Source organism: Lissotriton helveticus, chromosome 8, assembly GCF_964261635.1.
Source record: "Lissotriton helveticus chromosome 8, aLisHel1.1, whole genome shotgun sequence".
NCBI lineage: Eukaryota > Metazoa > Chordata > Amphibia > Caudata > Salamandridae > Lissotriton > Lissotriton helveticus.
In genome coordinates this window covers 914166651-914181436 of record NC_136069.1, presented here as the reverse complement: position 1 = coordinate 914181436, position 14786 = coordinate 914166651, and the positions used below count along the sequence as shown (strand labels likewise).

Genomic DNA, 14786 nt, shown 5'->3' with positions numbered 1-14786 from the left:
AAGTTGGGCTTTATGAAAACCTCCTATTTTGAGCTGTTGCACAGAGGCTACATGCCTAAGTTCAGGTATAAATTCCATACTCTGCTTTACACCTGGAAGAAAACATTAGGGGCCAGATGCATCAAAAAGATGTTTTGTGATTCCCTAATTGCAAATCTTTGTGATTCGCAATTAGGGAATCACAAAACCGCATGCATGAAAGGGTGCAGCACACTTTTTGCGATTCTTAATGGGTTGCGAATGACCTACCTCATGAATATTCATGAGGTAGTCCGCAATTTGCGACCCCCTAGGAATCGTAAAAATCATAGAAATGGTGGCCTGCTGAGATCAGTAGATCACCATTTCTGTGATTACTTTTAAATAAAGCAATCATTTTTTTGTAAAACAGCCAGTTTTCCTGAAAACGAGATGCTTTACAAAAACAAGAATGCAAAGTTTTGTTTTCATTTTTTAAGAGCAGGCAGTGGTCAGCTTTTACAAACATTCACAAAGGGGTAGGGTGTCCCTTGGGGACCAGTTTCCATTTGTGAATGTCTTACCACCTACTTGAAGTAGGTGGTAATATGCAAATGTTTTTGCATTCACAGTCACAAAACATTCATGCATACTGTTAGGATTCGCTATTTGGAAGGGACGCCCTAAACACACCCCTTCCAAATAGTGAATTGCAAACCCATTTTGCGATTTGGTAACAGGTTACTGAATCGCAAAGTTGGGTTTGATGCATCACAAAAGCATTTTTTGCGATCGCAAACGGGACGATTCTGTGAATCGGCCCGTTTGCGAGGAGAAAAATTCTTGATGCATCTGGCCCTAGAAGAGGCATTTTGCGCCTATTCTGAAATGGGAACCCAGTGCCTCTGATGCTTCCAGAGAAATTATGCCATTTTCAAAGAGCTTAGTTACCTAGTTTATAGTAAAATCAGAGCATGCTAAGTGTGCATGACAGTTCGGCCGGCCCAAGATGGCCGGCCCAACTATCAAGCTTACCTATGGTGCACAAACCACTCCTTCTCCCTGTGACCCCAGCCACGCACCACCCTAACCTAAATACAATTATAATAACGTGTTATTATCATTTTATTTTTCCTTTTTCCAGTGCTCTAAGAGCAGTGGGATGACTCACATCAGCCTTAGAGGAGGAGCAGCCGCTGAATGTTCCTGTTCAATTGGGCGCCTCAGATAGTAAGCAGTGCACATCAAGACACTGTTTACCTTCTGTTCATTGCAGTGGTGCTTGGTGATCTTTCAAAATGGTGGGGCATAATACGTTCCTTGAATTTTTGCAAACAAGTGATTTGAATGAGCCCAACTTCTTTTCAGGGGGTTCAGAGGGAGGGTGGAGGATCTCACCCCCGGAGAAAACATTGAAAAAAATGTACCATACATTAAGTTTAAAAGCAAATTTGGCATAGACTTGCTAAAATGCCAAAGGCGCTGAAAGGAAACAATACAAATTCAAGCCCTTTCATGGTGTGCCAAGCAAATGAAACCTAACAAGAGTTGACTTCATTTTTTCAAAGTCTGCTGTAAGTGCCCCCATATAGCACAAATGACCTCCATTGTACAACAGGAAAATGGACTACAACTGCCCCCAGATGTAAATAAGGACCTCCATTTTGCCAGGCCACCATTTGGTCATGGGGGCGCCCCATAAGACCTTGGGTGCCCCCATAGGCCAAACATGACACACAATATTCCAGTGCCATAATTTTGCCCCATTAGTGCTCTCCATATATTATTCTGCTCCTTATGTGAAACATTACCTCTGGTGTGTCAGGGACAGCATTTTGTCTTGGTTGATGTTTCTTTCTCATATGCCATGGTTGTCCTGCCATGCCCTTATGCCAACATTTAAAGTGTGCCTTTGCCAGCATTCTGCCTTGGGTGTCCCATATGCCTAGTGTTTCTTCTAGTATGCCAGTGCCAGTATTTTGTCAGTGGAGCCTGTAATGCAAAGAATTGCCTTCAGTATGACAGTGTCAGCATTTTGCCATTAATTCCTCATAGGTCAAGTATTACTCTCAATATGTACAAGCCAACTGCAGACTTGCAAGCATAACACCACATTTACTCTTACTCTCACTGAACTTACGCACACACATCCACTTGCACTCACTCATACTCTCACTCACTGCTTCTCTTGTTGTCACTCATTCTGACTCTCTAATTCTCCCTCACACTTACTCTCACTGTTACTCACACCTATTGTTGCTTATTCATTCTCACTCACACGCAGTCACTTTCTCTCACTTACTAATTCTCACTCACTCATATCCAATACTCACTATCCGACACATTCTCACTCATTCTTCCTCATTTTCAATTGCAGTCATTCACTCACTTTCACTAATACACATATGATCACAAACACATATGATATCTTAAAGAAACACACTCACCCATATGCATACACACAACAAACATTTGAAAGCATTTTATTTTCCTTACCTCAGCATCCAGCAAATATCATTTTCAATCTCCTGGTGCTCCATTTTTAATAACACTAATAGTGAGTAATAAGATATTATTCCTTGTTAGTATAATTAAAACAAATAGGCAGCAAATAAAGAGGGTGAAACCCTGTTACCCATAACAGTAAGCTGCCTAAATGTTCTTGGCACTGATGTTGCTACCTTTGATTCAATGAACAACAAAGGCAGCGCCAGAATTCGAAAAGGCCAGCCAGGGATCACAGCTAAATCTATGGTGTTCTGCCATTTTTGTCATTGACTTCAACAAATTGGCATTACTAGGTGCTGTCATAGATTTTCATTGTCTTGCAAAGCTGAATTTCTAGTGAGGGTGTGGGTGCAAAATCCTGATTGCAAACCTTTCTTAGTGATACAGCTGTCTAATATTATGTGAGATTATTGCATGACTAGAGAATATGCAGGATATCGTAATCTGTCTGACTACATCTCCAGCATTTCGAGTCCTGATTCATACGTGGACCAATGCCATTTATGTAACACTTTAAGTAGCTATATTTAAGACTCATCTCTATTGTCATGTTCCTCTAGAATAGCTGAATGTACCTCATCCCCGAATTGCAGTTCTATTTTTTCCTACCATCTGTTCCTAAGGGCCAATTCCATTAGTTTGTAGAAGGGTGGGGTCTGTTAAAGTTCCATACATATGCCTGAAACCATACCTTTTCATTGTCCCCAAAATTTGAAGTGTTTTTATATCAGGGACATTAAATATCGTCTGTAGGGTTCCCTGACATTGCTCTGATAGAGACCTCAGAAGTTTGCAGGTTATGTTTTCTTTTTAAGTTCCTCAAAAGACTTTACTCATCTATCTTGAAACAGTCTTATTCCTGCCTCCTCACAATTTTACTTCTTAATGCCCTCTCATCCACTTCTAAACCCGTATTAAAACAAATAGCGGCATTTGGATGCACACAGGGAGGTCTGCTTTTATAAACTTGTGAACATCTCTCCATGCACAAGCTGGTGCATGAGTAATGGATTAAGTGCCCCTTGGTTCTAGATGAACCCCCTATATAGAATCCATGTCTCTTTTTGCTGAGATCAGCATTTCTCAATTTTAGTCAATAATTTCTGTTAGAGTGGATATTTCTATGGGTAGTAAGAACAGAACAAAAACACAATTACATCTAGGGGCCATGGTGATTTAAATTGCCTGAACCTTGTCCATAGTGATAGTAGGCTTCACCACTTTACCAAGTCTATCTCTGTTTTCTTCTACAGTGGTGGGATGTTATCTTGTACTATGTCTTTATACTTTTGATTTATCAGGATACGCAAAATGTTTCAGGAGGATTTAGAGTAGTTTTTGATAATTGTCATAACGTATGGGACTGAGCATACTGGTTCTGCAGTGGACAGTAATGCACCATCTGCATAGAATAATATCTTTCTAGTTTTTGACGCTGTAATGATACCTTTAATATCAGGGTATTGGTTTTTATATGGCAGTTAGTTGTTCCAGTGCCAATATAAAAAGCATGGAGACAGTAGGCACTATTGTCTGGGTCCGCCCTGGACCAGAAATGTATCTGAAATGCGTCTGATATGAACCCAATACAGGCAACTTGTGCCACCCTACCTTTTTTTTTTAAAGCCTATGCTAAGGCCTGATCTATCCAAGATTCTGGAAAGTGTGCCTCGTTTCACAAGATCAAACGCATTCTCTGCATCTAGTGACAGGGGCCACCTTTTTGTCTACATCATCTTCACCTATTATAGTAGTTGTTAAAGCAGTGGCAGCTCCTCCGCAATGGCGGAGGAGCGTTGCCTCATTGCCTGGGTCAGAGCCAGCACATGTAAAATTAAACGATGTTCTTGCATTGTTTAAATTTACATTTGCCGGCTCTTAGCCAGCGGTGTTGGGAGGAGCAGGGTCGAGGTATGGGAGGGGGAGGAGGAGTGCTAGTGCACTCCTCTCCCTAATTGCTCATGTGTGTTTGGCTGGCTGGCCGTCTCAGGCCGACCAAAACACACATGCGCACTTAGGTTTTCTCCGCCCAGCTGCATTGAGCGCCCTGGCTGGAGCAACCCCACAGACTCCCTAGTCTGAGTAGGGCATCATTCTTGCCTGCCGAGACCAATCCCCGCACTGCTGAAGCGTGGGGATTGGACAGGGAGTCTGTCCCAGGGGCTGCTGGGACCAACAGGTAGGAAGAGGAGAGGCAGGGCGACGAGACATGACGCTGGAGCGGCTGGCGGGAATAGGTACGTTTAAAAAAAATATTGTATTCTCCCCTCCCCGCTCGACGCCTCCTGCATGACCCCACCCGCCTCACCACCCTGCGTTTATGGCGGCCGCCGCTGTGTGAAAGTGTCCACAGGTTGTGTCTAGAAGAGCAGCGAAATACAATACCTGCTTGCATAGGTATTAGTGACAGAGCCTGTTGACAATTATATTCGCTGTGAATATATATAATACCTGACTAACCCCCAGATTCATCATTGTCCTTAATAGCGATTATTAAGGAATCGCTATTAAGGACTTGCAAAACGGGATTCATGTAGAAATCGCAATTTCATTTGCGATTCCTACAGCTTCCTTATTTGCGATTAGCAAATTGCTAATCGCAAATAAGGAATGACCCTCCATTCATTCCTATGGACATGTGTGTGTGAGGAACAGAAGGAGGACGAGGCAGAACCGCGATCCCACACGAGAGGAGACAGAACATATCCAGTGGTCCCACGTAACAACGCGGATATATGCCCGTCCAAGGAACAAATTTTTTATTACATCCTTCAGATAAATAGACAGAAGGAAAAGAAGAGCGGAAGTGCATCAGTACAACTATAGAAAACTGGAAAAGTCCCTTATACTACGGACTCTTTCGACTAACGAGGAAGAAATCCGCCCTAGTAGAAAGTGACGAAACGAGTGGAAAGTTTTATATAAAAAAAAACATCTCTGGGTGAATTCATCAACACCCCATAGTGAGGGAGCTTATCCATATCCCTTGATGCCGGTGACCCCAAAGAAACGGCAGTCCTGATGAAGGTGCTACTGTATCAAAGGTCCACAGTACCGAAACGCGTCGACGCACTTGTTGTTTTCTTGTAGAATCCAAGTAGAGTCCAGGGTGCAGTAGATATTCACATATTGCTGAGACTATTGACTACACCGTGTGTATACAGAGAAAGGACCATTGGATCTAGTGAATAGTGTGGCAAACGAATTTATAGGCCATAATCTTTTAGGGGGTTTTTCTTCTTGTTTAATTAAAATGTTTATTGATTGTGATAACTGCTTTGTAAGATGTCCTTGTTTTTGATATATCACATTAGATAAACGAAATTGTATTATTCTAAATGTCTATGATGAACTTTTATGAATTTCTATGATTATTCTTGTTTTTTATTGTATTGCTCAAAGTTTACCCTTTGAACTTTTAAGTTACTTTTATGTACATTTCATTTTTTAATAAAAAGATTGTGAACGTTCAATTTTAGTGTGGAAATTAAGCATTTTTCATAATAGTGGGTGAGTGACCTGCACTGCAGGAGAAAGAACGTGTGAGCACATAGACAGAAGGTGTAAGAAAACCGAGTAAATCATTTTTGACAGTGTGAACCCAGGGATTTTTCTCTGACTGTGTGTGCAACATACCACTTAGAAAAATGCACTAAAGTGCATTTTTCTAAGTTTTCGCTATTTACCACGAAGTCAGACTTCGCGGTAAATAGCGGCCAGAAATAGCGAATTCGCAAATAAAAAATGGTTAATGAATTGCATTTAAGGAATCTCAAATAGAGATTCCTTAAATGCAATTCCTCGCAATTTTGCGATTTCGCTATTAGCGATTTTTGCATTTGGGATGATGAATCCCAAATGCAAAAATTGCGCTTGCAAAGGGCCAGATTCTCAGAATCTGGCCCTTTGCGAGCCGGATTTCCTTTCATGACTCTGGCCTTAAGCTCTGCTGGCATCTGCCCTGGGTTTGTACCTCATTGAAAACTCTGATTAATATCTTCGAGACTTTCACCTTATAAATTTTGTAGTGTTTTATCAGCAGCTCATCCTCCCCGTTGCTTTCCCCATACTTATTTCACATGTAGCCTTTTTACATGTTATACTATCTCCTAGCACTAACGCGTGCTCCTCATCTAGTCGTGGCATTGCGACGTTTGCCAGAAAGTCCTCTTCTAGTTGCCGAATAGGTTCAAGTTTTAAATTGTTAAGTTGCTATAGAATTCTCAGAATTTTATGATCTCTAGTGGGTGGGTCAGAAGCTCTTCCTGGTTGGTACTTATTTCCGGTATGGCTGACACTCTGCTGATGTATCTGCTGCACCAGGATTCTGACCTCCTCTTCTCTTTTTTCATAACTCTTCCTTTTAAGCCTATGTAATGCACGTTCAGATGTGTATTAAGTTTTATATTTTGTCAGATCTTGTATTGGTGAATCAGTTGGTGTGTGATAATATTGGCGTCTTAAGTTTCAGATTGATTATTCTAGAATGGCAGGGTCTACCTTGCTGTTTATGTGTCATAGGACCGTGTCACTCGACATCAATCTGCTAACGGATGTTTTACAGGCTGCCGTAAGTGCCTGTTCTGAAGTTACAAGACCTTCCTTGTCTGCGATGAAGTCTGCTAAATGTACTTGCAGTTTCTGGTTTTCCCCTGGAAGTTTATATGTATCAGTATTCATGGACCAATGGCATAGGGAGGGATGAATAGATCTATCTATAAAAGTTTTAGAAGTTGGGAAACTCTCCTCTCAATAATTGTGCTCTCTGTTATGTAAGGTATTATTGAGGTGGAGGTGGAGTAAACATCGATGTGTACAAGTGCCTTGAACACATAATACAGGAGCATATTTTCTCTTGGATGTATTAATCTCTAGACATCTTTAAGGGAGTGGTTCTCTATAAGGTCTTGTAATAAACCTCTCAACTGTGAGTGCTGGTTTTCTCGACCTGTCTAATAGTGCGTCTGTCATCATGTTCCAGTTTCCGTCCTCTATGGTTAATGTTTGCAAAACTCTGACATTGTCCAGGATATGCTGGAGAAAGTTTCGCTTTTGACCCTGAAAGTGTAGACTGACCCAAAATCATTATCCATCCCTGTATATTGAACCTAGTAAATATGCACTGTCCTTCCTCCTCCCGCCACACTCTCTGGAATGTTACGGGTAGGGTTTTCCTGAATAGTATGGCTACCTCTTCTTTAAGTCAGCAGTGGAATTAGATCTTCCTGACTTATCTTCTTTATCATTGCATGCAAATAATAGTTGCCAATTCAGTCTGTTTTCAGTTTCCTTGTTTCAGTGGTTGAGAGGTGAGTTTCCTGTAACATTATCATATCTCGTGATTTTATTTAAGTTTAAAAAGCTTTATTGAATAAAAGTATACAAAGTAAACCATCATTACATAAGAAATATGACTACTAAATAAGAGTAGAAAGGCATATAAGAGAAGAACAATAACAGATCCAGCCCCAAGGGGGTAAATAAACCATACCAAGAAAACATAGCTTTTAATTGTATATCTTGTGTATTTGAGTGGAGGATTTTTTATTTTTCTCAGACATAGTTCATGAGGCCATTTACATTAAGAGATAATACACAAGTCTCTTCACAGCACTTTGGTTCTGTGTTGTGATCGTGCTGGGTTCATACCTGGTATTCTTGACTCTGTCATCATAACTCCCTAACGTTTAGGTGGCTATATATTTGTATTGCCTGTTAGTCTTGATTGTGGTAATAGTGATAGTAACACGTTTGTTCCTACTCATGGTAGTATATAGTGACCTTAGTGATGTAAGATCATTCTTGCCCACTACTGTCGCCCACAAAGGGTCGTATTTACTGTCTACAAGTTGTCAAAAATGATGTAGTAGTGATGTGTTGTGCAGCAAACGGATTGTGTGTTTTCTTCAACTAATCCCAGGGGGGTAACTTGATGTGAATCAGAGAGCTTTACTCACTTCCTGTTTTGTCGTCAAAGCTTAAGACTTTGGACAGATGGGTTAGGCACTTAAAACGCATCCTTACCCCAGGATTACGTTGATTCACAAAGTCATTTGAGAGCTAGTGTTGCCATATAAATGTATGTATGAGAAAGGGGAGTGTGTGTTAGTTCTATCGAGTGCAATATTACGCCCACCCCCGTTTGTAGCCATCTCTGTCTTAACAGAAAGTGTAGCGCAGCAAAGGGATCCAGAATCTCCGGATCAAGTCTTTGTCACTATTCTTTGTCAGTCCCACAACCTTGTACAATATAGTTATCCTGTTGAGGGTCCTTTCTAACCTCCTTCCTTACTAAAGCTTGTTACCACTGGTAACCCTTTCCCATTATTACTAGTTCAGTTAGAGACTGATACATTGTAAACAACATTACGAGCACATACAGTTTCTTTAAACATGGAATAACCTCTGCCTCTACCCACATCCATCAGATAAAAATAATTCATTATAATAATTCATATTTAAAAAGCACGGACATATCACCCCTTAACGGTTTCAAGGTGCTGGGGGCCATCGGGCAGATTAAGTGAGCTACTGCCCAGAATCACATGATGCTGAGTTGAGCTGCTGTCAGCGCCAGGGATCGAGCCATGAGCCCCACACTCCGGAGTCAGCCACTCTGGCCACTGCGACACACCTCTCCGTCTCCCTCCCATCAGATCTCTCTTAAGGCATTTTCGAGGGGAAACATCATTTTCAACGAAGGCTTTTCTACGCGTGACGTTTACTACGAGGCACTTACCTCGCAAACGTCTTTTCCACGCGTATGCCTTCAACGACAGTCTTTACCACGCATATACGTTCTGGCTAGGGGGAGGCGTGGAATTCCTTCCAGTCGTTCAGCGTGGGATTGGGGGGTTGGCGGGGGTCGGCTGGGGGAGGGGCTGGGGGGGCCTGGGGGGGTCTCCCCCCCAAAAATAAACAAAGGAGCGGGTTAATTAAATTTAAAAAAAACGCACTTCAGTACCACCGAGGTAAAAGGAAAGTGCCTCCCCCAAAGACGTGCCGTTACGTCAAAATAGTAGTCCTTTTTTAATTTTGGCAGACGTGTTTTGACGCTTGTTTCGATGGTGGATGGAAGTACGGGCTGCTCGTGAAAGACGGGAAGGTGTCAGGTAAGAAAATATTCTTTATTATTTGTGTTTAAACGAAGGTTAAAATGCGTGGTATAATCCTTCGTTGCAAATTCCAGCGTGGTAAAGCCACTTGCGAACTAAAATTCGCGTGGTATTGCCATGCGTGGAACTTGTATTCGTGGTAACATCATATATTCAGTCTCCTGGTCAATGTCCTTTGGTTGCCAATTTCATCGTTACCCGGCCCAGTCGGTATCTTTCCACCGCATCTTTATTACTTCTTGTTTATTTTTCCGCCTTCGGGATTCCTTATTTATCTTTCTCTGTTATTTTTTTCATTAGGAGAAAGGGAAGTCTTCATGTGTTTGTCTCCTAGATAGTCAGAAATACTTCCAGGTCCTCAAGCTCATGGAATTCTATATTTCTGACATTTATCGTTATCAACATGGTGGCTGGTTCCAGGAGCCTGTCGCTTATTTCATATTTCCACAGCCAGGGCCTTAGAGGCAGAAATTTCCTTTTAATGATTGTATCATGCAAGATGTCCACTGATATAAACATGTTATAATTGTCAAAATGGATGTAATCATAGATTCTTTTTGCCGCTGATATGCTTTATGTCGCATGTTGGTGTATAAGAAGGAATGCTAACATTGGTCTTGATGATCTTGGTGCTGATGTACATCTAGTACGTACTATGTGTGCTATCCGGAATTCCACTGCTGGCGAAAAATGTTCTCCCATTATGTTTGCAAAATGTCACAACTAGGGTGACCATCTGGCATGGAGACAAATTCTGAACAGGACTGTAAAAAATTAAGGACAATGAGTCAAAATTCAGGATGAAAGTCGATTTTACAGAAACATCTAAGTAGAGATTACACCCCACTAGTTTATCAGTGCATTTATTTTTATTTTTTTACATAGTACTCTTTATTAATTATGATCTTTATGTGATTGCTTCTATGGATACCACATTCAGGTGGACATATCATGTCCTTGTTCAATAATAAATGAATGCCCTTGAGCACGTTGTCAAGTCCATCCTCGCTACCCAATTTTAGCCAATCTTTCTTGGAGAGAAGGCAACAGAAAACTTTTGATTATGTTTCTAAACATTTTGAAACCTAGTTTAGACAAGTTGAACACAAACATCTGGCTCGCCTCAACCTCCAATGGATTTTAATGCTAAAAAATGAATGAGGTAGAGCAAATTGTGTGAGCGACAATCTGAACCTAATATCAGGATGTCAAATACCCACAATTTGTCTGTCGACTCACAACACTAGAGTGTGCGGCTGGGACTCTATGTTTCCCTCAGAACTGGAAGCCTGATCTACCAATCAAAAAGAATTAAAGAGCAGGATGAAATCAATATCAGATGGGAGAGGCACAGTAACTGATTCAAAGGGTTGTTGCTATGAAATAGACAAATAATGAAGAGAAGAACAAGATGGGACAAGTCCTAAAATCAGACAAGATGAGTCCATCATGGGTATCGGAAAGTATTGCATACCTGGGGAGTTGTCCATGCAGAGAGAAGAGAAACAAAAGCTGCACTGTCAAGTGGTTGAACAAGCATCACTAACCCACCCTAGCAAACTCTGCTGGTGCAGTGGTCCACTGGCCGTGCTTGTGAAAGGTTAGAAGGGGCCAGATGCTTTGGAAGGTTGTGTTCTAGGCAGTTGCACATTCTGCCCATGTCTTCTGTTCTCCAGTGATCTGGCTCATCCCTAAGTGCCAAAGTACATGTAGAATCTTCAAAATATTTGGCATGGAAATTTTTTTTTTTGTTTCAATCTTTTTATTAAGGTTTTGCATTTCAAAGCCCCCGAGGGGGGTAGTACATCAGACAGTTACCAATTGTGTCACATAGTAAAGGGTTACCCAGAATTTACAATTGGAAGTCATGTGCCGCATGTCATTGTCACCCCGTTCAGCATGATTGTACACAAGTGTCTTCCGGTGTATGGGTCCGGAACATGAGTGTACCGTAGTGAGGACTTTCTGTGTCTTGTCCCTGAAGTCGCGTGCTGGTTGGGGTAGGTGTGAGTGTCCACCTAGTGTGTATGTATATGAACCTTTATTAAAGCGGTTATGATGAACGAGAGAAATGTATGTCGGTGTCCAAACTACCAACAGAAACTAACCGTGAATAGTGGGGAAACTTTTCCTAGATCCGTGTGCGGTGGAAGTGCGTGTGGCGGGCTGGTTGGAGCCATGGTCAAGACGGGTGGAGGGCGCTGGGCATAAAGGGCCAAGGGGGGGGGTGTTAGTGCGCGGGGGTCCCCGGGGGACAGGGGGGGCATTGGGATGCAAATTACACAAGCAAAATGTAAGAACATGGTAAAGATTTTCAAATGTAAGAAGTATTTCTTCAATATATGGTAGTGTTTCCCCCTTTATATACAAATAGACCGCAGATTGAATTGAGAATCAGTTACCTCTTCCAAAGAAAATATTGAAATCAGCAACATTTCTTCCTATGTATGGCCAAAAATTAGCATTTCTTTTTCTCCAAAATGTTCTTTTGCAAAAGCATACCCTTTCTTCATTATTCTCCTTCCAACTAAAAATTGAACTTTAGCTTTACTGATCCAGAAATACTCATAAAGGGCATTTGTAATTTAAAGCACAATATTTTCCCCTCTCTGTCCAATATCTATCAAAATTGATTCATCACTTAAACAGGACAACACCTTAACTCTTGCCTTTATCAGACCACCATTTGAGTATACCAGTTTATTAGTTTTATAAACAGTGAGCTTGAGTAAAATAAAAAAAACAAAGCCTGGGCAAAATTTGCATTAAGCCTGTGTGATTAGCATCATTTCTATATTTCGAAATGACACTATTACACCACTTTGCATAACTACACACCATTTGCAGTACAAATGTACAGTGAATACACAGTGGTAACATTTTACCACAAGTGCACAGGAACAAAGCATACGACAAAGCGCGAGCAGCACTAAATTGAGGAAGAACGCAATTTTGCTCTAAAATATAGCAACAAATGGCAGTTTTGCATTTCGGCTAATTATGTGTAATCTTTACCTAAATTTCACACACCCCCCAAAAACATGTAATCTCATACAGAGATATATGTATATACCGCTGGAATGTTCTTTTATGTTTTTTTCAGTTTACAAACGTTCAAAGAATTATGCTTGGAATGCAGCACTGGACATGGGTTTCCTGGGCCACTGCTGGAAACTTCATGTGACCTGTGCCCATTGTTTCTATTCCCCATGCACGAGTACGACAGAGAATTACTTTCAGGGCTTTATGTACCATCTACAAAGCCCTGCGCAATCAAGGCCCAGCAGTATGTACCAGGTACAACAGTATGGTTCGCAACAGCTACATTTGTGGTAGTCCCCAGGTTCAAAAGATCTTCCTAGGGTGGAAGAATTTTTGTAACGGAAGCTGCAAAGCCCTGGAATTCTCTTCCATTCCAGATTAGAGACGTGCCCAATCTGTTGATGTTTAGGCAGGCTTTGAAAACCTGGTTGTTTAATCCAGAATGAGTCTCATTTTCCCTTTTTCTGTTCTTCTGGATAGTGTCAAAGCTAGTGCAAAGACGCCTTTGGGCAATCGGGTGCTTTTATAAATTCCATAAACATATGTGGAATTGTAAATGTACAGATTTTGTTTTCTCCATAGGGAAATATTTTCTCTCTGGAGAAACCCATTCCACTTCACCCCAATAAATCTGCGGGGTGTTCAGTTCCCCTTTCCATCCTGGAAGCCACTGAGCAGTTTCAGGGTGAGAAGGGGTTGGACTTGAGTTTGTGAATGCCCATTGGCTTCCACAGTTTTGGGTGTTCATACTCTTCTAAGGCAAACTAGATCTTTAAACATTCAGTTCCCAACTCTTTTGAAAAATTTGCCAAGGCTTATTTTTCCGTACTTGTGGTGGAGACAACTACAGTAGAAAATTCTAAGATTTCTGGGTGCATGCATCACACTAACACAGTAACTTTTTTCACTACCAGATAAACATTTAGAATACAAATCCACCTTAACTTTTTGCAAATTGAGCCCAATGTCACTGTTGCTCCCTGCGACAGTCCTGCTCTTTTAGTGGGAAGAATAATGTGTTTTTTAGAACTTTTCACTGGGTTTACAGTAAGAAATGCAGTAAAGTGTGTAGCACTTACACAATCAATAACGACTAGCAAATAGTATATCTTAACCCTTGTATGGCGCTGATATAATTCATTCCCCAAGGATAATCCCACCGCACGTCTCACATCTTGCGATATTTCTGTGGCACCCCCTGGCGTTATACACATATTCTTCCGACTTTTCACAACAAGACCATGTCTTGGGTCCATTCTTTATAGAGTGTGCTTCATCCAATCGCCAGTGGAGAACCATGTCTCTTTTGGTTACCAGCAACTCCGCCCCCATGAAGACTTCTGGCTCTGGTTTGACTGTCCTGCCCACTCTTCAGGATACGGTGGGATGTAGTCAGGACCTGTAGTTTTTTTATTGCAAAACGCTCTCTTGATGTTTAGTAGAAAGTTCACCGCCCCTCTTTACTCCTGAGACAATGGGGGTCCATCTCTTCCCTCATTGGGAAGAGCAATGTTAATGCCGGCCCATTCATTGAGCAAAGGTAAATGCAACATTGTTTGGGAAAAAAATGAGAAACGATGATTAAGAATCTTCCTTTATGCTCATGTTTACTTTTTTCATTTAATGCTCAGGTACTCGTCCTCCTCCATACTGGCAGAAACCTGTGTACATGCTTGATCCTGCGGACCCCCAGAATAACGGTTTCAAGAACGACGACCTCATCATCTGGATGCGAGTTGCGGCCTTTCCCTCTTTCAGAAAGCTGTACCGGCGTGTTAGTCGCATTGGAGTGTTTGTCAATGGGCTACCGCCTGGCAATTACAGCTTTGACATTTCATATGGTATCCTTTATGTTGTGCTCAAACGCCCCCTTTTCCACTGGGAGGGTCCATGCATTTTTGGGGGCATATTTATGTAGTGTTCATGCAGTGCAGTGCAGCAATCCACCTTGCTGTGCTGCTTGCAAGAGAAAGGACAGGAATGCACTGGATTTAACATAATGCAATGCATTCCTGTCTTTTCTTCGCGCTGGTACCCTATTGGCTGCCTATCGCCAACGTAGGCACTCTTGTGCCATGGTACAAGTGGACCTGCATTGCAGACAGGATTATTTTTGTGAAGGAAGGGAATCTTTCCTGCACAAAAACAATCCTCTGAGACTTT

General features: G+C 41.6%; 1 protein-coding gene across 1 annotated transcript in view; it reads left to right on the top strand.

The window, feature by feature from the left end:
- The window catches only part of LOC144772997 (cell cycle control protein 50C-like), a 274293-nt gene that overhangs the window by 246259 nt on the left and 13248 nt on the right, over positions 1 to 14786 (top strand). Inside the window, exon 6 of the mRNA XM_078657732.1 lies at positions 14255 to 14464. Within this exon, the coding sequence (XP_078513858.1) occupies positions 14255 to 14464 (210 nt within the window). The remainder of the gene's footprint in view (positions 1 to 14254; positions 14465 to 14786) is intronic.